This window comes from Notamacropus eugenii, chromosome 7 (assembly GCF_028372415.1).
Source record: "Notamacropus eugenii isolate mMacEug1 chromosome 7, mMacEug1.pri_v2, whole genome shotgun sequence".
NCBI classification, from domain to species: domain Eukaryota; kingdom Metazoa; phylum Chordata; class Mammalia; order Diprotodontia; family Macropodidae; genus Notamacropus; species Notamacropus eugenii.
This window is the reverse complement of record NC_092878.1, coordinates 116,463,210-116,487,427: the sequence shown is the minus strand read 5'-3', so window position 1 is coordinate 116,487,427 and position 24,218 is coordinate 116,463,210. Positions and strand designations below refer to the sequence as shown.

Genomic DNA, 24,218 nt, shown 5'->3' with positions numbered 1-24,218 from the left:
TCTTCACATATCTTATTAGAAGAAGCAGAAACACACATAGATATAAACACTTCTATGAACACTGACGAATGTGTGTATGTATATATATTATATATATAATGTGTATATATGTGTATGAATATCTGTATATATATATATACATATACATATCTGTCTATTGATCTATCGCTCTATCTAAAATATTTCAATGGAAATGTCAAGATCAAAGAGACATCTACTATAGTGAATGATTGCATTTTACAGTGGGATAGGACATTAATGTAGAGGTGTACATAATTAAAAATAATGATTTCATTCAGTCAGTCATGTTAAATCTAATACAGCTTATAGACAAATTCTGAGGTTCTATCTTAACTTGAGGAGGCAGTATGGATACTGAACTTGTGAGCTCTGATGCTTACAAGCTGTGTTTGCTTTAGGGGAATCATTTAATTTAAAATATTAATAATAACAAGTAATAACAAGAATGTGTATATGTGTACTCATATGAGTACATATGTGTATGACTATATATGTGCCTATACGTGTGTGCATTTATATACGTGTATATACACATACACATACATAAACACATATGCCCAAGTATAAACCTATACTTGTAGACCAACTGGGAAAAAAAAAACAAAACAATTTAGCAACACCCTCCTCTCTCTCCCTCCCAGCTAACTCAGAGACACAGATGTACAATTGAATATCAGTGCTCAGCAACTTGAAGCAATGAATATTATGGACTCAAAGAACAATGTCTTTAATCTGTAAAATGCTTTGACGCTCCGTTTCATTGATGGCTTTTCGCTAGGGAAAAAATGTGGTAATCACCAACTCAGAGATGTCTTATTCCTTTACTTGATTATTTGGAAAAGTTTTTAGGGGAAAATGGACTTTTAATTAGGATTCAACTCTATTACTTCTTAAGCATCCTTAAAATTCTACGGTGCAGGTCACTGGAAAGTTCTTATGCTAATTCTCAGTTGTTCCCTCCTTAAGTCATTATTATATTCATTTTATTGACTTAGCCACACAATAGCTACTTTTGCAGTGTTTTGGGGGAACTCATGACCTTCACTTAACATGCCTCCTACTTCATGTGACTAGCGACTTTGAGAGTGACTTTTATTGTGTTGAGTTAAAGGACCTAGGAACAAAGTAGGTCACCTTACATTTATAAAAAAAAATACTCAGAAATGCACTTAGTTGTGCACTTGGTTATGGAGAAGGGTGATTAAAAATAACATTAAATAACAGTTTCTGTGTCCCTGAGCCTAACCTGCTCAAATAAATATTTGATTAGAAGGAAAAAATAAAATGTTAATGTCACGTTGAATCTTCTCAAATGAACTGAGTCATTCTTGCTGTGCCAAATGGAATAATATCTCTTCAGGGAGGTATACATGGATACTCATTCTAGCATCTTCAGATTCTCTGAAGGGTTAATGTATTTCTGCTTCTTGTCTTTTCTGTGAAATGCCTAGAGTTATTCAAAAGAAGGAATTCAGATTTTGCATTTTTTTCCTGACATCTTGTTATTTTGAAAAATCTTTTTGGTCTTATTGGAGTCTCAGTCGAGTTAGTTATAGCATCCCGCCAAATGAGGATGAGGCAGAATCAGGTTTATATGTATAAGTATGCATTTACATACATTCATATATAAGTGTATGTATGCAAATATATGCATATAGATACACATACATACATACATATGTCCAGGTTCAAACCTGTAATTATAGGACAACTGGAAAAAAAACTCGCCTAGAAACCCCCTCTCCCTCCCTCCCACCCAGATAACTCAGAGACAGAGATATAGAATTGAATATTGGTTAAATATGACATAGTAGTAGAGATTACATAATGAATTGTGAGACTTTTTTTAAAACTGAGAACCAAACATACTAAAGGAGCTCCCACCACAGTGTAATAAACACTAAAACACCTAAAATATTAAAAACAATTAAAATCATTTAACTAAATAGGTAAAATGACTTTTCCACAAATGAAGAATTTTCCATGAAATTTCAGAACCACACTGAAAAATCTGAACTAAAAAGTGGTCATCATTATTATAGGTGACATCATCCTATTTAAAATCTAAAGCTGCGTGGGCCTTATGTTTCTGACTTGGTCCTGATGTAATTTAAAGAAAAATCTCCTAATCTGCCCAGCCATTTCCAGAAAGGGAGATTAACACGGAAACGTTTAAATGAAAATCAGTAAAAGATATTTTCTTTCTTATTCCAATGCTAATTGCATATGACTTTGGGAATGAATCCCTATTTGTTTCAGATTAAATGTCAGAGCCAAAGAGACCTCTACCATAGTGAATGATTGCATTTTACACTGGGATAGGACATTAATGTAGAGGTGTACATAATCACGAATACTTTCAAAAGTAATGATTTCATTCAATCAGTCATGTTAAATCTAATACAACTTACAGTTAGATTCTGAGGTTCTGTTTTAACCTGAGGAGGCAATATATATCCTGAATTTGTGATCTCTGATGCTTACAAGTTGTGTTTACTTTGGAGGAATCATTTAATTTAAAATATTAATAATATCAAGTAATAAGAGTTCTTATTTATAGAGCACTTTAAGTTTTAGGAAGTGTTTTATGACATTTTTGTGAAGTAGTAGGTGCAAGTTTTATTGTTCCCATTTTACTGACTAGAAAACTGACGTTCTGGTGGGTTAAGTGATGTGTGTTCAGAAATTTAAGAGAAATTTAAATTTATACAGCATATCCCCAAAGTATTTTTAAGCTAATAAACCTTTTGGGATACCTTCTATTTATATTCAACTGTCATTCATGAGAACAAATTCCAAAATATGAAATAGTTTTTGAAAGAAATTTTAATCTGGTCATTTGGTAGAGGAAAGTGAACCAGAAAGAAGTGTGGCTCTTCTTCCTTTTCCCCAACCCCCAGGAAGGTTTATATTATATAGGGTTCAACAAGGGTGGCCGCACATGAACCGCATGCACTCAGTTGAGGGCAACTTGCAAAGAAGGTAGATTGAGATATAGATTATGAATAACTATAAAAGTTCAAGAAAATCTGTGTGAAGCTGACACACAAGCTAGGGTGGCCCCTTCTTAAGTCCTAGGTGTGAGTGATCCGAAACAAGAATGCTTTGAGTAAATCCAGGACCTGGGGGAGTCCCAAATACCTTTGAGACATCTTCAGCTTTCCTAGAGAGTTAAGGGGGTCGGGGCCATTCTTGGCTTGGACAACCTTTTATCAGATAAGGTTGGATTTAAACAGTGTAGTAATTTTGTCTTAAACAATATAATAAATCGTTTTTCTCTACACTACCTCCCCAGGTTCTTGTGAGAAAAGTGCTCTGTAAGCCTTAAAGAAATGTATAAATGTGAGTTATTTTATTAACACACAGTGCCAGTCACTGAGGATACACACAAGAAGAAGGAAGACACTGCCTTCCCTTAAGGAGCTTACAATCTAATGGGGAAAATAATATACAAAAGAAAGCCAAAGAGGCATTGGGAGAGAGAGTAATGGTGCCTGGCACAGGGGCATGATGTTCTTGAAGTTAAAACCAAGCAGAATTTCTTCTGAGTCTCAACTGAAATCCCATCTTTTACTGGACACATTCTCCATAATCTCTTAATTTTAGTGCTTTCCCTCTTTTCATTTTTTCCTAATCATCTCACAGATAGCTTGCTTTGCATATATTTCTTTAGATGTTTTCCTTCCTATTGGATAGTAAGTTTCTTGAGGGCAAGAATTGTCTTTTTAGCTCAGTGCCTGGCACATAAGTAGGTGCTTCTGTGTTCAGTCATTTTTCGGTCATTTTTGACTCTTTGTGACCTCATTTGGGGTTTCCTTGGCAAGGATACTGGAGTAGTTTGCCATTTCTTTCTCTAGCTCATTTTACAGATGAGGAAACTGAGGCAAATAAGGTTAAGTGATTTGCTCAGGGTCACAGAGCTAGTAAATGTTTGAGGTTGGATTTAAACTCAAGTCTCCCTGACTCCAGGCCCTATGGCACCATCTAGCTACATGTAGATAGAAAGAGTGAAGAGATGTGAATACAGCTAATAGTGACACAGAATATATTGGGTCAGGAGATCAACATTATAGGGTCATAGCTATAGGGCTAGAAAGAACCTCAGAGGGTACTCAGGTGGCATGGAGAATGGAGTACCACAGTTAAGAGTCAGGAAGCCCTGAGATCAAATACTGCCTTAGAATTGTGTGATTCTGGGCAAGTTGTTTAACCTCTCTGGTCTGCAATGTCCCCATCTATAAAATGACAGGGTTGGATTCAGGAGACTTTACTGTTCCTTCTAACTCTAAAACTATGGCCACATGATTATTTTACAACTGAGAGGTCTCTGAGGCACAGGGAGATTAAGTGAGTTGCCTGAAGTCACACCGTCAGCATCATAAGTGGGGTTTGAACTCAGGACTCTGACTACAGAAACAGTGCATTGTACCACTTTGCTTCCCCAAGAGTGAACTAGGGTACTATGTTCATTCTCAGACTTTTATGCCCAGAATGGGCAAGGCTGATAATCACAGGGTACTACTTATGGCTTCTGACTTCCACCATCTTCCATCTAAGTATTGGAAGCTTTCTGAGGAATCAACCAACACCCCACCAAGATTCGGATATTATTCGACTCCAGCGTAATATACAATAACATGTGGACATCTGAGTCGACTGTTCCATCCAGTGCTAGAATGTCTATATAGTTGGATCAAAACTGGGTTGGCTTCATGGTCATTCCAGAAATACTAGCCTTAACAAGGGAGCCACATGAAGCACATAGTCCCAGGTGTTCAACTTTCTGAAAGTCTAGTCTTCATATTGCAAATAGTATTGTCTTGGAAAACCATCCCAACTAAATACCCATCATTCCCTTACCACTTGAATGACTATTGTTCAACTAGGTACTCATGGCTTTTTTTTTAACCAGTGGCTTTGATATGAGATTCAGACTCATTGGTACTGAATATGTGCTGGAACTAGCCTCACAATTTGTTATAAATTTTGAGACAGTGATTATTTTCCTAGAGAGGAATGGGGTGTATGTTTGTGTGTGTGGAGGGGGCAGGGTTGGAGGATGACGGAGGGAGGAAGCAGCACAAGATTCTGCCTCATTATCTTTGTCATTTATAAGCTTCTGCTAACCTCTCTCTTTTCTGCTAACAATTGGGGGCATATATTGAGAGACTAGGAATCTTACTGTTTAATAAGACAGTCTGTTCTACTTTATTTACTAGGCCATACGGTATGAGGGGGCTGTTGCTGGATTGCTGAGTAGAAATAAAGCATCCTTAATTGTCTCAGTGTAAAGAAGATTGTTTTCAAAATACAAAATGAATGCTAATACTTTTTTTTTTTTGCCCTCTTTCTTCAAACTGGTGACCATGACCACCAGAATGGTTATACGCCTCTGCATCAAGCTGCTCAACAAGGCCACACGCACATCATTAATATACTCCTCCAACATGGGGCTAAGCCCAATGCCATTACTGCGGTAAGTAGGAAAAAAAATGTGTCAGTATCAGGAATTCTTAATCTGTGGTCTGTGAACTGGTTTTTGTTTTGTTTGATAACTGCATTTTAATACAAATGGCTTCCTTTGTATTGAATTAAAAAATAAATTCTTTTGAGAGAGGGTCTGTAGATTTCAGTAGGCTGTCAAAGGGATCCATGATCCAAAGTTTAGGGATCCCTGCTCAGCATAGCTACTGTTCATCCTCTCTAGCTCATCCTGGTTGGTTCATACCATAATTGAGCCTCACTCTGTCGTAATAAAGCAAACCAAATTCCCAGCAAAGTTGAGCTGCCAAAGAAAGCCTTTACTGAAGTCATACTTAGTGAGTTAAGTGGGAGTTTTTTTGCCTGATGGAGAACAGTTTTGACTGACTCCATCTTCTCCTCTCTGGAGACTGAATCTTTCACTTGGGTCATATTGAATGTGCTTTGCTTACAGCTGGTGATCAGATGTGGAAACACATCTCTCTTCTGGTCTTTCCAACAACTTGAGCTGCTTAAGGTCGCTCAGTTTCAGTTGCAGTTTTAAGACAAAGTCTCATTGCCTGAGGAACCATTTAAAATGTAAATGAACCTATGCAATTAAGCTGGAATCCCTAGTGGGCTACATTCTTTGTTTTTGTTATTTGCATGGTGAGCTCTAGCACAGCTGTATCTAAGGATTTCTCTGTGTTCCCCAAGGCAACATCGGACCTACAACAGATGTGGTAATATGTAAAGAAAAAGTTAACTTCCCACGTGCTAAGTTTCTCTCCCTTAAATTTACCAGGAGTTCTTTTGGTCATGACACATTCTTTGTAAGAGATACTTGACAACTTCAGGGTTAAAGCATTAGAATACTTTTTTATTAGAAATAGCAGGCAGATGTAAGCATGTTGTGTTCCCATGGTGACTGGGACTATAGTCTAAAGAAGTTACAAAGACAGATTCAGATGTAATGGTAAAAACCAGTGATTTTCCTAAGCTGTGCCTTGTTTTGGATGGAAATGCTGGCTCATGCAGAGCTGCGGGTGATCTCATTGGCTCACATCACAGTCCTCCCTCTCACTTCTCCCTCTTTTTCTCTCTTTCTCTTCAGAATGGCAACACTGCCCTAGCAATTGCTAAACGTCTGGGATACATCTCTGTGGTCGACACGCTGAAGGTTGTAACTGAGGAGGTTACCACCACCACAACGGTGAGTACACATCAAATCACAGGGATTGGGAATAGGAATGATTTGGTTTTTTTTTTTCTTTTTTACTTATAATTCCTGAGAGCCTTTGGAGTTTGAACTTTTTGTTTTCTTTAATTTTTTTTTTTTTACAAATTACACTTGCAGAACCCACGTGGAAGTAATTGAGGCACAAATAAAATTCTACACAAATAGTAACAACAGTTCAGAACTAATTTGTAGTCAAACAAATGTGAGAAAATTATGCTTTTGCAAGTGTGTGTGTGTGTGTGTGTGTGTGTGTGTGTGTGTGTTTTAATACTTAGTTTCTTGTTCTGTCTTTGATCCTCTGGTCAGTCTTTTTTTCCTTGTGATCTAGTTGCATGACACCTACAGTTGGTGAAGTTTCATAGACATATCACAGTACCCTCCTTAGAAGGGGTACTGTGCTAGATGCCACAGAGATGGAGGAGTGTGTGTGTGTGTGTGTGTGTGTGTGTGTGTGTGTGTAGTGTGTGTGTGTGTGTGTAGGGGGGTGGTAAAGGTTACAGGAAAGGCTTTCCTAAAAAAACAAACCACCTAGCTTTGCCCAAATCCACTCAAATGTGATTATTTTTACTAATCATGAAAAAGAAATCTTTCCTTCTCTTCATATTGTCAAATATTATATTAGTTTAAATGAACTTTAAAGCTAATTTCATGCATTTCGTTGAGTGACAAGGTGGTCTTCGCAGGACTCAATAATGATTTCCTCTGATTATTTTAGATAAACCTGTTGTCTTTTGGGCAAAGAACAACGATTAACATTTGAATTCATTTAGTTCAAGGCAAGTAGTTGACATTCTGGAGACAGACTAAAAGAGTAAAGGAGGGTATGGGAAAATAAGTCTGTGTGTGTGTGTGTGTGTGTGTGTGTGTGTGTGTTTTAAAGTAATAGTTCAGTTGTAGCACAGCTGAAGGGATGAAGTCCTCCAAAGAAGAGCCTCTTGGCCAAAAGCTGAAAAGCCCTTATAGTTTGCACTCATTTGTTTATCGACCTCTTTTTTTAACCTTGAAACTTGAACTTTAAGAAGAATAACAGTTTATTTTTTTTTTTAACAATGCATTACAAAAGTTAGAACAGCCCTAAGATATTTAATGGCCCACCGGGATAGGAAGATCGTAAATCAAACTAGGAGAAAATTTTGAACAAGTTTCTATTAAATGTCCTCAGCCAGGAGTGATGCATGCAGAGTTTTGGAACACTTGGTTCTTCTGAGAAATATGAGGAAAAGGAAAGGAATTTTTGCTCCTACATCCTGACACAGAATCCCTGTTGATATACATTGAGGAAGATGGAATCCAACTGGTTGACGTGTAATTTTAAGAAGAGTGGTTATGATTTATTGATGATCTGCAAGACACAGGCTGAATTTAGATTGGAGTGGATAGCACAGTTTGTTTCCCAAGAAACCTTTGGCAAATGTACTGCAGTATTTTTAAAAGGGGGAAAACTATAATTGTACCTATTTAAGAAATGCCTTTAAAAAAGGTTTTAGTTCTTTTTTTCAGATAACAGTGTGCCTAAGAAACATAACAGGAAAAAATGGATCTTTGAGTCTAGTATGACAGACACTTGGCCAAATAACACTGAATCATCGTAACTTATTCTTTACTCTTCTTAGGAAATCCTTTCACTAAATTTCTGGATATGTACTGCACTTTAGCAGGCATTTCAGAAATAATGTGTAATATTTTTTAAAGTCTTTACTGACAAGATTTCCAATTCCGCAAGTTAATCTTTAGCTGCTATGTTGCTACTTATCCCAAAGTAATCATTTTGTAAATGCTTATTGAAAAATAATTTATTTGAATGTATGAATGATTTTAGCCGGACACATCACAGTAGCTGTCTGGGAAGCAGAGATTACATATATGTAGGTTAAGGGAGTCACCACTAGATGGTGGGTTTAGAGTCTTTTAGTTGGGGGGCAAGAGGGAAGTAAGTAAGGAGGGAGGAGCTGTCCAATATGTACCACTTTTGCAGTGAGCCTCTTGTTTTCTGAGAAAACAAGCTATTACTCTAATGTAACCATATGACTTACACAGCGTGTTCCCAGGAGATATTAGAAAGAAGATATCAGCTGTAGCACATTATTTAGAAAGAAATATATGAAACTATGCTTAAAATTGGATCAAGTAGCATTCTAAGCAAGTTGTCTGGTAGTCTCCCAGAGAGAAATATGGTTCCACTTACATTAAAACTGCTCTTAATCAAGTCTGTACTTGTCTCCTCTGCCCTTCATGTCTATCTCTGGTTCTGGGGGAGCATCACTTCTTGAATTAAAGTTGGGGATGTGGTGGGTGATATGGGGAAGGGAACAAGCATCTATACAGCACCTACTATATACCAGGAACTAGGCTAAGCACTTTTTACAAATATTTGATTCTCCCATTCTACAATTGATGAATGAACTGAGGCAAACTGAGGTGAAGTGACTTGTCCAGTGTTACATAGCTAAGAATCTGAGATTGTATTTGAACTCAAGCTTCCTTGACCCCAGGACCAGTGCTTCATCCACTGTGCCTGCCTAGCCAAGGGTGAGCTGAATTGAAAATTGTTTTTTACATTAAATAACCAGTATTCAAGTTTATCAAAATGAGCTGTTCCCACCTGTTGCAGTTAATTTTTTCTTTCTTTCTGCCTCTCTGAACATCTAATCAAATTATAACTGAAAACAGGATGGCAAAGGATGAAGGAAAATCATCATTATTCACTTTCCTTATTTCCATGATTTTTCTTATTATGGAAGAGATAGAAAATGGAAGTAAGGCTTTCACAGTATCACTGGATCCATCTCTTTGCTTTTCCCTCATCTCTCTGGGTAGGATTGTCTAATCTCAACTTTTTCCACTTGGTAGGAAATATAATTACTCTTTGCTGATTCTGCAGGTGTTTGTCAGTGTACTACCTAAAATCAAACCAACTTTCTACTAAGAGTGATGAGAATTAAAACTTGTACATCACATTCAAGTTTACAAAGTACATTCCCCAACAGCAGTCCTGTTAGTAGTGTAGAATTTTTTTAGAATTGTGTGTATGTATGTATGCACATACTTGTGTGAGTACCAATTTTATTGGTACTCGTTCTGTAATTTATAATCAATAGCTTACACTAGGCACTTTGAGGTTAAATGACTTGCCTGTCAGAGGTAGGCTTGAACCCAGGTCTTTCTGTGACTGCTAACTCTGTGGGCAGCTCTTTGTTGTGCCACATTAACTCTAAATGTAATTGTACACTGGTCTCCCATCCCCAATGGTCCCATAGTTCCCCACATAATTCTGGCATTCCTTTCTACTTCTTAGATTTATTTTGCTGTTTTAGATAATCAAGTATCTTATCCAAAAATTTATTACCACCCCTATCATTTCTACATTACAACATCTAAAGAGTAAATGAAAATTAACACACACACCAAATCTAATTAAGACAAAATGTGTTTTTATTTAGTCATTTCAATCACATCTGAGTCTTCATGACCCCATTTGAGTTTTCTTGGTAGAGATACTGGAGGGATTTGCCATTTCCTTCTCCAGCTCATATTATAGATGAGGAAACTGAGGCAAACAGGGTTAAGTGACTTACTCAGGGTCACACAGCTAGTGAGTGTCTGCAGCCAGATTTGAACTCTGATCTTCCTTACTTCAGGTCTGGCACTCTATCCAAGTGATTCAGGTAACATTCTATACCCACACACAATATTCATGTAATTATCTATGCTTCTAACAGAGTGATAATCAAAGTATCCTTTAATGTAGGTGCTCCCCAATCACAGTAGGACAAGAGTATAGTCAGTTCATATTCCAAGTCTACCTCTTGTGGTTCTTCTCTTCCCATCTCAGGGAGGCCAGTAGGATAGCTCCAGCCACAATAATAATTGTAAAGCACTTAGCATGGTGCCCAGCACATTGTAAGCCTTTATAAATATTGATCATGATGGTGGAGCCCATGACAGTCATACAGTTGCTCCGTAAAATTGCATCATCCCCTCACCATTGTTTCAGAATTGGTGATTATTCAGATCAGGGCAAGGATGAAGTTTTGGTTTTGGATTCTTTATTTTTAAAGTGTTTGAGAAGAAAATTAGTAGTATAAACAAGCATTTTAAGAAAAATTTTTGAACTGAAAATGAATTTTCTAAGTATTTTAAAAGCAACTCTTTATAAATAGATAACCCTGCAAGGTAGGTCCTGTTTTGTCCTCAGGGGTGAAGTGATTTGTCCAAGCATCACACAACTAATCCATGTCTGAGGACAAATTTGATATCAGGTCTTCCTGATTCCAGGCCCAATGCTCTATGCACCATGGCACCAGGTAGCAGCCTCTGAGGGCTGAGCCAGGAGTCAGACTCACCTATTAGGTTGTTATAATAATGCAGGGGAGAGGTAGTATGTTGGCAGTGTGCATGAGAGATATTATGTGGTATTTTCAGGTTAGCAAAACTTTTTATACAGATTACCTTACTTTGTCCTCACAACAGCCCTGTGAGGTTATCATTATTATCCCTATTTTACAGATGAGGAAACTCGTGTTAAACAACTTGCCCTTGGTCAAAGAGCTAGTAATGTCTTAGGCCAGATTTAAATCCAGGTCTCCCCAGCTCCAGGTTCAGCAGTGTATCCACTGTGTCACTTAATTGCTCCCAATTATACTCCATCATAGAGTAAAAATTGAATCTGAGACTTTTGATTCTGAATGACTATAGGGGAATGTTAAAAAAAAAATGCCTCCAGTCCGTTTGACTATTACTGCTTTTCTAGGCTCTCTCTCTTGCTTCTCAATCAGACCAACAATCTGTTTTGGATCCATTATCAGAGTCCTTCCAGGACCCATCATGGCTGGGGTTTCATATACATAGCCCTCAAGAACACAAGGTTGACTTTAAGCTGTGATGATACGTTTCATCAGGGCTGTGTAGTACATGAATGACTGGGTCATTTGTTATTGAGTTTGATGCAGTGCTCAATGCTGGGTTCTCACAGGCCGTGACAGCAAAGCATAAGCTAATGCTGGTCCTACCAAACAGGAGAGGCCTCAAGGCCAGCCTTGTGGTGGATTGTTATATCTGTTCTGAAACACATCACCAGATTGATCACAGGATAATGAATTATTTTTAACCAAAGATTTTTTTTCTCTAAATCTGTAAAAGCAAGGACCCCAGCATACACAGGAGGGCCGGCTATACATATTCTTAAATCTGTTTTTCTTTTTTGAGGGGTTAACAATCACTTTAATCAAACACATATAGCATTCATTTGTTCAGGGGAAAAGTCAGCACCCTGAACTTCAGAGAAAATATCAACAGAGAAATAAAGATAAACAGATAAGGATTCCAGCTTTCGCTGGAATAAACAATACATACATCACAGATCAACAGACAGATCCAATTGTCTGATCATTACATACATACATAGTTACCAGAGAGAACACCAAAATCTGGGTTTTCAAGGTTGGAGGAGGGGTTTCTTTAGCAGCTACCTGGAGTCTTGTCTGGCCAAATAACACTTGCAATGAGTAAGCCCCAAAGTAAAACCTCCCCTCAGAGTATTTATACACTTTCCAGAGCCAGAGGACATCACAAATTTGAAAACCAGTGCCTCATTAGAAAATTAACAAAAGATATGGACCATCTAACAAAAAAAATCTCCTCTAAATAAGCTTCTCTTAATGGGCAGACCCATTAAATGTGGGGGGGAGATCTTTAACTCTTATAATTAACATTACAAAGTCATAAATGACAATTTGTACTTCTCTCTCATTATAATGTGAGCTTCTAGAGGGGCACCATGCTAAGTGCCTTGGTATTTCCACTGCTTAGGACAGTGCCTGGCATATAGTAGAGGCTTCAAAAGTATTTGGGTGGAGGAAACACCCACCAATGAAAAAACAAGTCATTGAAACATTTAAGTAAATGGTTAGCAAAGCACAGTAGTGCCTATGGATGTTCATTGTGAATTTTAAAACCCAGCTGATAACTACTATTTTAATAAATCAACCTGAATTGATGATAACTTTGAATTATTTAAGGAAATTAATTTTATGACTTTTCAAAAAGGAATGAAGAATAGAATAGGGAACTGGCCCTGAAACCAAGAAAACCTCTGTTGGGTCCCAAATCTAATACGTACTGGCTGTGTGACCCTGGAAAAATCATTAAACTTTACCTGACTCTAGTTCTCTCTCTAAGGTTTTGAGGCATAAAGAAGGTATCAATCTGTATTAGAAGAGGGTGTTTCTTTATCCAGGAGATCTCTATACCAATGGAAGGCGCAGCTAGGTAGTGCAGAAATCAGGAGGAGCTGAGTTCAAATCTCACCTCAGATACTTGACACTCTCTAGCTGTGTGACCTTGGGCAAGTCAGTTAACCCCAATTGCTTTATCCTGGATCATCTCCAGTCATCCTGATGAATATCTGGTCATTGAATTCAGATGGCTCTGGAGGAGAAGTGAGGTTGGTGACCTGCACAGCCCTCCCTCACTCCAAAGAAAGTGAAGTGCAAGTCATGTCATTATTTCTCTGATGGCATGGTCTTTTTTGGCAATGAAGGATAAACACACAGATACCAATGGAAACACACAGCCAGTTCCTAGCTACTACTTTTGAAAAGATGTGAAAGATGTTTTTCAAAGGCAACATGGCAATATACAAGAACCACCTCAGTGTTCTTTATAACCTTTGATTCAGTCATCCCACTTTCCTAGGGCTAGAACTTAAGGTTTTTAAATTTATTTTTAATTTTTTCCCCCAAGATTATTAATTTAACTTATTTTGTTTTTTTATTTTGTTTTGATTTGTTTATTTTCAGTTTTCAACAATCACTTCCATAAGTTCCAAATTTTCTCCCCCTCCCACTTCTTTCCCTTTTCCAAGACAACATGCAAACATATATGGGCTCTACACACACATTCCTATTAAACACATTTTTCCATTAGTCATGTTGCATAGAAGAATTACAACAAATGGGAGAAACCATGAGAAAAAACAAATCAAAACATAACAAAAGAGAAAATAATCTGTTTCATTCTGTATTCTAACTCCATAGTTCTTTCTCTGGATATGGATGGCATTTTGCATCATTAGTCCTTTGGAAATGTTTTAGGTACTTGCATTGCTGTAAAGGGCTAAGTCTATCAAAAATAGTCCTTGCATACTGGGGCTGTTACTGTGTGTAGTGTTCTCCTGGTTCTGCTCATTTCGCTCACCATCAGTTCATATGATTCTTTCCAGGTTTTTCTGAAGTCCACCTGATCGTCATTTTTTTATAGCACAGTAGTATTCCATTATATTCACATACCACAACTTATTCAGCAATCCCCCAATTGATGGGCATCTCAGCAATTTCCATTTCTTGGCCACCAGAAAAAAAAGAGCTGCTAAAATATTATTGTGTATATGAGTCCTTTTCCTATTTGTATGATCTCTTTGGGTTACAGCCCTAGAAGAGGTATTGCTGGGTGCAAGGGTGTGCATATTTTTATAGCCCTTTGTGCATAGTTCTAAATTGCTCTCCAGAATGGTTGGATCAACTCACAACTCCACAGACAATAAATTAGTGTTCCAACTCTCCCACATCTTCTCCAATTTATAATTTTCCTATTTTGTCATGTTTGCCAATCTAATAGGTGTGATGTGTTACCTCAGAGTTGTTTTGATTTGCATCTCTCTAATCAAGTGATTTAGAGCATTTTTTCATATGACTATAGATAGCTTTAACCTCTTCCTCTGAAAACTTCCTGTTCATATCCTTTGACCATTTATCAACTGGGGAATGACTTGTATTCTTGTAAATTTGACTCACTTCTCTAGGAATTTTAGAAATGAGTCCTTTATCATAGGCACTAGTTGTAAAAATTCTTTTGGAGTTTTTTGCTTCCTTCCTAATCTTGGGTGTATTGGTTTTGTTTGTGCACTTAAGGATATTATTGAAGGGAAAAAAGAACTCATCTGTATTAAAATATTGTTAATATCATTGATAATATTATTGATACTAGTATTATGTAGCATTATTGATAATAGGAAGATACTCAAAGCAACTAACCTGTCTATCTTGGGGACAATTGAAAAAACTCTGTTTTATAGAGCCAGGGAAAAAAACCTTAGAAATGACAGATAGGAGGAATATTAATATTCCAGACAAAGATAAATGAACTGCTATAGTGGAGAGAAAACAGATACTGAGAAATAGTTCATTTTAACATTTAATTATTGCAACAAAATTTGAAAAAATACGTAGAACAAAATGCTTTCAGATAACAGATTATTTTGTTATTATCGTCATGTCAATATTTGCATTTTAAAGCAAGCTAAATGGAATTTGGGTTTCATGTATAGTCACCTCTAAGTTACTAAGTTTTGGGTAAATAATTATTTAATATGCAAGCTTTCCAAATTAAGCTAATAAAGTTGCAACAGATTTTAGGAGGACAATTGGCATCACAGGAAGGATGCTATCACAGATCCATTGGAGTATAATTAGTTTAATCAATTGCTTGTGAAACAAGAGTGTTCAATGAGATAACATTTGCAAAGAACTCACATGCACTGCCTGCAGTGCCTGACATGGAGGATCACTAGATAAAAGCTTGTTCCCTTTCTCTCCCTCTCAAGCTCCTACATCCCTCCATGATCTGATACCATCTATACTACAGCTAAACTCTGCTTCTTACCATTCTCCCATCTTGTGTTATTATCTCCTGCCTTTGTGTACACCTCATACCTGGAACATTCTCTCCCAATTATCTCTGCCCTTTCACTGCATCTCCATCTGAATTAGGGTTATTTCTTCACATTTCTAGGATTTTTCCTCAATATGAAAAGATCTTATCATAGTTTCCTACTCATTTTATTACTATATTTGGTGGCAAATGACTCTCTCAATGAGTGATTATTTAGTAAATCATCATTCCAGTATGGAAGAAAAGAAAGTGAATCCAAACACAAAATTTAGGGATCCAAGCAAGATTTATTCTCTATAGTTAACTGAGGTCTCAGAGGGCTAAAAATGGGGTGGCAGGGAAAGAGTGTGCTGCCAGTCACCAGGACTATTTGAGGTGTAATATCAGGGAAGAAGGTAGCCAGTGCAAAGATGAATGCAGGAGCCATCCCATCCATCACTTATGCTAGTCAATTCTTCTTACTTCTCAAGGAATCTAGGGCAGAGATTCTCTATTGCCTCTGTCTTAAAGTTTATGCTTTGAGATCTTTGAGCATCATAATGGATTGAAGGGTGTCAAAGAGGAAAAACAATTCAATTAATTCCCTTAGCTAACTTTGGATTGTTCTCAAAGGGTAGGATCCTGCACTTCATGAGTTTGGCTGCACTCTGGAAATATTTCCCAAACCCAGGATCTCATCCCTCCAGATGGGTGGCCATTAGCTTATAACAAAACAAAGACCAAAGAGATCATAATTGGTTCACAACCTGAATTTCTAATTTAATTCTCCTGAGACTTTAAAGAATACTATAGAGACAATAACCCACCAGATATTTACTCAAAGCTCTTTGTTCAGAGCCCTTTGTATATTAGGTTGTTTTGCATTTCTCAACTGGGTCAGAAAGCTAACATGGGCTCTAATGCATCATCAAAATCCTCCTCATGATCCAAAACCCTATTAAAATGTTACTACCTATAAGGCTTCCCCAAATGAAAGAAATGACTACTTCCTGAGCTCCCATGTACTTTGTGAACATGCTCACATCTATGAATATTATCACATCCTACATAGTTATTTGTACACACATCTTATTTAACTACTAGACTATAAGTTCCTTGATATCCCAGAACACACCTTGTTCATCTCTATGTTCCCCACAGAACCTAGCCCAGTTCCTTGAATACATTTGCATTAAATTGACCTAGAACCTTACTTGTCCATTTATTATTATTATAAATGTAAGAGTAATGATAATGAATTATTTAATTTAGGTAATTCATTTTTAAGACATGCTTAAACTTGGTCAAATTAATAATCATCTAGAAATAACATTCCCAATTCTGCTTTTCAAAGACATTATTTCATTTGTTTCCTCAGTTAAGACAAAAAAAAAGACTGAACCTATTTTGCAAGTACTGAAGCCTCCTCATGCAAAACTCTGATAAGAACTTATTTGGCCAATATGCTGTGACATTTAATTTAATCTCCATTTATTGATTTTCTTATATTTAGTTAATTAGGCTATTTTTTATTTAATTGGTAAAGTTTTCTCATGAATACCTGGACCAGGATGGACAAAGATGAACAAGACATAATTCTTGTCCTCAACGGGTTTATAACAGGCTAGTTATGGATTCATGAATATTCAGTGTGGTGACTCTACTAATCTAAATCAAAACTCATGTATGATTCAAATACATAAACTTTAGACAGTTGCCTGAGTCTCATAGAGGTTAAATTGACTTGCCCATGGTCATATAGCTAGTATTAGAAGGGCAACAATCTATGACTTCATGGAGGAGTTATGTAAAACTTGTATATAGGGAGCATGATTGGTGCTACCAGAACTCCACAAATTACCAGGAAGGGTGACTTTGCTATGTTTGCTAATGTAATTAATTATTTAAAATATCAATAACATAGAAACATAATAGTACAAAAATCTTATAAATCTTTTGACACAGGATACCTTGAATATTTTCCAGAAGCTGATAATTTGTGATAATTCAGTGAGATATACTAACTCTTTTAATGAAGTAGCTGTGTTTGAGTGTTCTCTCATCCCCTTCCCTCCCCACCAAAGTGTCAAACACAAAGAATGGAAGGTTTGTGGTTTCTGGGGATAGCAAAGGATATAGGGTTTGACAAGATATGAATGCTCCCACACAACCTTCTGATCTAAAAATATCTGTACCCTAAAGACATCTTGACCAATGGTTCTGACATCTTCCTTCATTGTCTGTGCCAGAAAAATGATGTAGAATTTTCTTCATTAATAAGTTCGTTTATACTTTGGGGTATGTTTTTTTCAAAGTGTTAGAGTTGTTTACATCTATGAAGACATTCCCAGCTTTTGCCACTTAAGTCATAGTGTTGTCCTGAAACGGAAATTGCCAGTTAAGAGGCATTTGAAATAGAAGCCATTACTGTCTCCATTTTCAATTCTGATTTAAATGAATTTTGAATAACACTAATGTAATTTCTGGCTCCCAACTGTATGGATGTCAAATAAATTGGTGAATTTATCACCAGTGGTTTTTTTTTAGTCAATATTGCTATGTACTATTGAATACATGAAAGCATTTCAATTCCTGATCTCTGATTTCATCTATATTCGAAACTCATAGTGATGAAGTCCTTCTCTCAGCGTAGATCAGCCTTTGCTCTGAAATTTACAGTTTTAGAGAATTTTTAGAGGTCTGTTTGGCTAAGAAATTTGTCCACGGTCAAAGAGTCAGTGTATGTAAAGGCTACTAAGTAGCAAAGTAGATAGATCACTAGGGCAGAAGTCAGGAAGACTGGACTCAGACACCAATTGTGTGATCCTGGTCAAGTTTCCTCAGTTTCCTCATCTATACAGTGGGAATCGTAATAGTACCTACCTCCCAGATGTTGTTGTGAAAATCAAGTGAAATAATATTTGTAGAGGACTTAGGACAGTTCATGGCACATAATAGGTGCTGATGTAAATGCGTATTTCCCTCCTTCTCTTCCCTCCATGCTAGTGGTAGAACTTGGGTACATCTCTTCCTGACTCTGAATCCTGCTTTTTGCATGCCACATTGTATATCATTGAATATTAAATATGGTAATAGCATGTAAAACCAGGACAATTTTGTGGTGTAGGCAGAACAAGGAATGGGAAAGAGAAGTAAGGATTGGAGAAATAAACTGTAATACAGACATTATTATGACATCTTTTTTCTATTGGAACTCAGGTGTATATTTTCATATATACACATTTTGCGAAGGGTATTTAAGATGTTATTGAGTGCTGTGGTTTATTAAACTTTGGGTCATAACAAACTTTAATTGACAATATGAAAACAAGATTTCTATTCACACATTCATTAAGAAAAACTCAAGTACAAATACAAGAACACAAGTCAGGGGATTTGGAAACTACAGCATAAATTCAAAACAACACAGGGAATATCTTAACAAAACCTTAGAGAAGAAAATACTTTGAAAGATTGATGTTCTTCTCTTGATCCCCTAATCCCCAAAGAGAGGCATCCCATCTTTTGCCCAAATACCTACATCTTTTTTTAGTTTAGACATTTTACATTACTCCTAGCTTCATTTCCAGGGGTTTGGCAGTTTTAATAAATTCCATATGTTCTTTGCAACTTTGTAAAACTCTTCTGTAGACATTACCTAATTCATTTTTAAACTATCCTAAAACATTAGCTGAATTTCTCAGTGTGTTATCTATGAATATTTGTGTTAAAGAATGGTCTTAAAAATGGGAACCCAGAGAAAGATAGATTTATTTCTCTGTAAAGTTTCGCTAGGAGAGATGATCCTTTTTGAACAAGAAAGATTTTATGGAAGAGAATTAATTCTTCAAAATACAAATGGAGAAAAAATAGAATGATTCAGTGGCTGTTGGACTATGGCTATGGAAGCTAGATCTCTATGTTTGTCTGTTTGATGGTCCTTTGCGAAAACAAAACTTGAGTATTCATGATTATGTCTTTGCAGACCGTTACTGAGAAACACAAGCTAAATGTACCTGAGACAATGACTGAGGTCCTTGATGTTTCTGATGAAGAAGGTTAGTATTTCATTAACTCTCTTTTAAAATACTGTTTACTTCATATAGCATGGATATACAATAAAGACCTTTTGGTAAATAATTGGTGCAGGGATTATGATTGTCAGACCCTTAACATTCCGTTCCAGTCTTTGGAAACAGGTTTTTTTAAAATATGTTTATTTCTACTACATAGAGAGAAATGTTCTAAGCAAGAACATTCTGATCGTTTAATTTTCACCCTAAGCTGTCTTCATTATTTTTTTTTTCAAATTTCAAGATAGCAGAAGGTAATAGAAAAATAGAGATCAAATGGAAGTTATATTAAAATACCACAATAACTTAATTAATAAGAATTTGTCTTTTGTCTTGAAATCTTCTTACATTCTGAGGTACACTTAAATGTTTAAGACTTGAGATGTCATTTGTATCAATGGAATAATCTTTACTTTCTACTTCTTATTTATTATACATATGGAGTATATTTAAGGTCAAAAGGCAAATATGCAGTTGTCCAGTAAAGATCATTGATTCATAAGTCCAATCTTTAACTGAATCATGAGTCAATGATAGCTGGAATAATTTAAAAATCAAGTCCTCTTGAGGAAGAGGAAATATTTCTACTAATATTTGTTGGAAAATTGTATCGAAGTAATAATTGAGGTAATTAAAAATGGTAGAAATTTCAATAAAAGAAATGGTTAGTTGATCTCTAATTTTAAAACAGCATAATTTAGTATAGGTAAGGAAAATATAATGATCTGAAACATTGTATCCAAAAAGGAAAGCACCTGGTCCCTCTTTCAGTTACTTTTATGAAAAGACATCAACATTTTTTCCCCAATGTAGGGTTTCTGGTATTCTGATAATAAAATCTTGAGAGTTGACTAACATGCCTCATATTTAATTCACATTCCATTTTGAATTTTTTTGTGTTTGGATACATTTTGTAAGTATTTAATTGGATCAAGCTTTTGCCAAGAACATCAAGCCATGGACCGACAAACTGTGGATACTGTGTATAGTCAAGAACAGATGAAATTGGGTCAAGTAATTGGTTAAGAAATGTTGTTACAGAATCATGTACATGTTGCTTTGCAGTCAATACCTATTAATTTGTCAGCAACAGGAAAAAAGAATTATAAAAAAAGAGATTGGTGTGTAGGATTTATTTTGTCATTTGGCAGAATCTTTATTTTTACTTGTATGTTGCATAGCCTTAAAACAGTCTGGCGGCCACTTTTCTGATGGAGAAGCACTTAGTGATTCAGGTACTATTAGATGAAATTCTTGGAGTGAAATTTTTGGAGTGAAATCTTTCCTTGGTTTTTCCTTTCTTTTACTTGCTTTTTGTTACTTAAAGCAGCTTGCATAATGTTTAAACCTGAGTGGCTAACACTAATCTGCTTATTCTGAAATGCATGTGGGTGTAGAAATTGTGTGTTTGAGTGTGAATTTCTGGTCTTAGAAGATGGAAGACACAATCACTCTGATCTTTTTCATGTAACTGACCATCCTGAGAATTAGGTTTCCATATTGCATTTCCCTGTCACTGAGATGAGAGAGAGAGAGAGAGAGAGAGAGAGAGAGACAGAGAGACAGAGAGACAGAGAGACAGAGAGACAGAGAGACAGAGAGACAGAGAGAGAGATTCACTAAATGATGTGGGACTTTTCCAGTTGGTGGTGTGATTCCTTTGTGGTGACTGAGACCAGACTCTTTCCCAAAGAAGACTGAGTAGGTAACTGCATTCACCAGAAAGGAGGTCAACAAATATTTTCTAATTATATTCCGAAAGGATCTGGAAAGCAAGCACCTTCTCTTTGCTACTTTCTAGAATAACTTTTATATATTTTCAAAAAATAAGAGAGGAAGAGACATGTGTGAAAAATATGGGAGAAGCATCATAGAAAAGAACTGGAATAATTAGAAAACTAAGAAGCATACTGAGTAAAATGCTGAATTTGGAATCAGAAGGACCTGAGTTCAAATCTTACCTCTGACTTTTATTAGATATATTACTCCAAGCATATCACTTAACCCTTCTCAGCCTCAGTTTTCTCAGGTCTAAAATCAGAGGATTGAACCTAGTGTCCTCCAAGGGCCTTTATAGGACTATGAATCTATGAGTCAGTGATTAGATGCAGGGCCTGAGAGATGTGAGGGACAAAGAGGACAAGGCTTTGAGTTGGGTTACTGGGAAGATAGTAGGGTCATTTAGAGAAAAAGGAAGGAAAATCTGTTTTTGGAGAGATGTTAAATTTGAGAAATATTTTTTAATTCCTTACAGAGCAAGTAGAGAGGTCCAGAGGGCAATTCAGATGTGATTCTGGAGTTTTGGGGAAAGACTAAAGATGATAATTTAAAAATTGATAATATATTCTTGCAAAGCAACTCAAACATATAAGAGATTTACTTTGAGAATAAACTCTTTCATGCAGAAAATTGTAATCATTAGTATAAAAAACAATTGAAACAGTTCTCCCACTCACTTATTCTAATGCTTTAAATACAACAGATGTAAATTATGGTTTATCATATGCTAAAGATCATTGTATTAATATTGATATGAAATATTTCACAATTTTACATGCTAGAAATGCCTGTTCTTTGCCTTTCATTTTTTCCCAGAATTTGAGGTACGTTCAGTGAGTTTCTCCTTTTTATTTTGTGGTCTTTCTAACTGTATGGCTAAGCAAAAGATCATATTTTAATGAAGTATAACATTCTTCATTATTACTACCACTTATCAATTTTCAAGCATAATTAATAATAGTAATGTCATCAAAGAGCTAATTAGACATATCTTCATTTGTTACTCCACGAAAAATAATATTTCAATAGAATTTAGCCTTCCCTTTTAAAAATGATATAAAAATGATCAGATATCTAGAGAATTTAAAAAATATCGTATTATTATTAGCAAATAAGGTAAAGAGTAGTAAGGTAGGAGGAATAATTTGCAAAACTGGAACTAGCTTGATTTTTCCTTGAAACTAAATAATGTCCACTTGCTGATCTTGAGTAATTTTCTTATCTTCAGAAGGAAGCAAAGAAATGGCAGGCAGAGAAATAGGAGTGGTCACAGAGGCAGGAAAAGCAAGAAGGGAGTGCATGGTCATTAAAGATAAAGAGAGGAGAGATTTTTGAGAAGAAAGGCATCGTCCACTGTGTCAGATGCTGCACATTGAATAGAGGATAATGGCTGACAAAAGACTTTTGGGTTTGGGCAACTAGAAGGTCATTGGCAGCTAGGTGACTTCATGTAGTATAATGAACTTAGAGTCAGGAAGACACAAGTCCAAATACTATCTCAGATATTGACCAACTATGTGACCTTGGGGTGGTCACTTGATAAATATCCCTCAGTCTCAGTTTTCACATTTGTAAAATTTAAAATAGTCCTAAACCCTTTGGGTTATCAGGATCAAATCTGATATTATTTGTAAAGTGCTTTGCAAACTTAAGGGGTTATCATCTTTATCATCATAGTTATTAGTGAACTTTGAAAGAGTAATTAATGATAGAGCAGTTGGGGGGGGTGAAAGTCAGTTTGTAAGAACAGTGAGTTTCAAAAGAATGTAGACACTTGGAGATGAAAGAAAAGGGAGAACTTTCCTGGAGTGATATGAAGATAGAATAGGAACACAAGAAAAAGTCTGAGATTAATCCCATGAGTAGCATATTAGTGACAGCCCCTGATGCTTATATTAGCCCCAACTCTGTGTCTGTACTCAGGGATCTTTAAAAACTGCATTAGTCATGTCAATGAGTGAGCCATTACAGTGAATCAGACATGGCAGTCTTGTGTAGTCAAGGTACCTCATCTTTATGTTACTCAATGTCAAACAAAGCCAACAGCACCATCAGTTGTACATAGATGAGATAAATTAGGACCAGAGATATAAAGTGACTAGTTGACAGTCATATAGCCAGGACATGAAGTATGATAGGTTTTAAATTTAAAAATAAATTTTATGCAGCTTACTGCTATTAAGCAAAATAGAAAAAGAGAACAAATGCTTATCTTAATGCAGTGTTCTAGTTGAATCATAGTATCAGAGATTTGAAGCTGGAAAGGATCTCAGAGGTTATCAATTACACCCACCTCTTTTTTCTAGATGAGGAAATGAAGGCCCAAGTTTAACTTGTCTGTGACCACAGAGTACCAAATGTAAAGCCATTTCGGATAGGCTGGTGCAGCTGTATTTTGAATGGAATATACATGATATGTGGTAAAGGCTTTTAGAAATGAGTCCTGATTTCTGTATTTGATCTAGAGTAACAGATTTGAACCCAGGGTCTCTGAACTTGTTTTTTAAAATGTTCTGATAACTGTTTCAATATGAGTGGTTTCCTCTATAATCCAAGTGTTTTTAGGCTTTTAAAAACATTATTCTGAAAAGGGGCCTATGTTTTTCACAAGACTTCTAAACATGGCACAAAAAAGTAGTTTTAAGGTCTAGAGTGTAGTGAGAGGAAGCTTGGGGTAGTGGGGGCAGAGGGGGAAGCAGATTTGGAATCAGAGACCCTAGATTTGAATCCTGCTTCTGACACTTCTTACCTGTGTGACTGGACAAGTCAGTCTCTCTTAACCTTCAATTCCTTCGTTTAGAAAATGAAAAGATTGGACTTGATTTTGTGAAGTCCTTTATAGTCTTAGAAATCTATGAATGTATGTATTTATACACATATTTATGTACATATGTATGCATACATATATGTATCCATTTCTGACTTAATATGTCTATCTGAATTCCAAAGGCAAATATCAGTAACCCATTCTTTTGGATAACCTATACCTCTACTGTCTT

At 36.2% G+C, this 24,218-nt stretch overlaps 1 protein-coding gene across 37 annotated transcripts in view; it reads left to right on the top strand.

Annotated features, from left to right (window-relative positions):
- The window catches only part of ANK2 (ankyrin 2), a 763,693-nt gene that overhangs the window by 653,027 nt on the left and 86,448 nt on the right, over positions 1-24,218 (top strand). For 19 of the 37 annotated variants that reach the window (XM_072624640.1, XM_072624646.1, XM_072624635.1 and 16 more), the window contains 3 exons: positions 5,399-5,497; positions 6,596-6,694; positions 19,353-19,425. In XM_072624640.1, the coding sequence (XP_072480741.1) occupies positions 5,399-5,497; positions 6,596-6,694; positions 19,353-19,425 (271 nt within the window). Of the gene's footprint in view, positions 1-5,398; positions 5,498-6,595; positions 6,695-19,352; positions 19,426-20,621; positions 20,676-24,218 lie in introns of all 37 variants that reach the window. The other 18 variants (XM_072624644.1, XM_072624649.1, XM_072624647.1 and 15 more) reach the window with 1 other exon arrangement.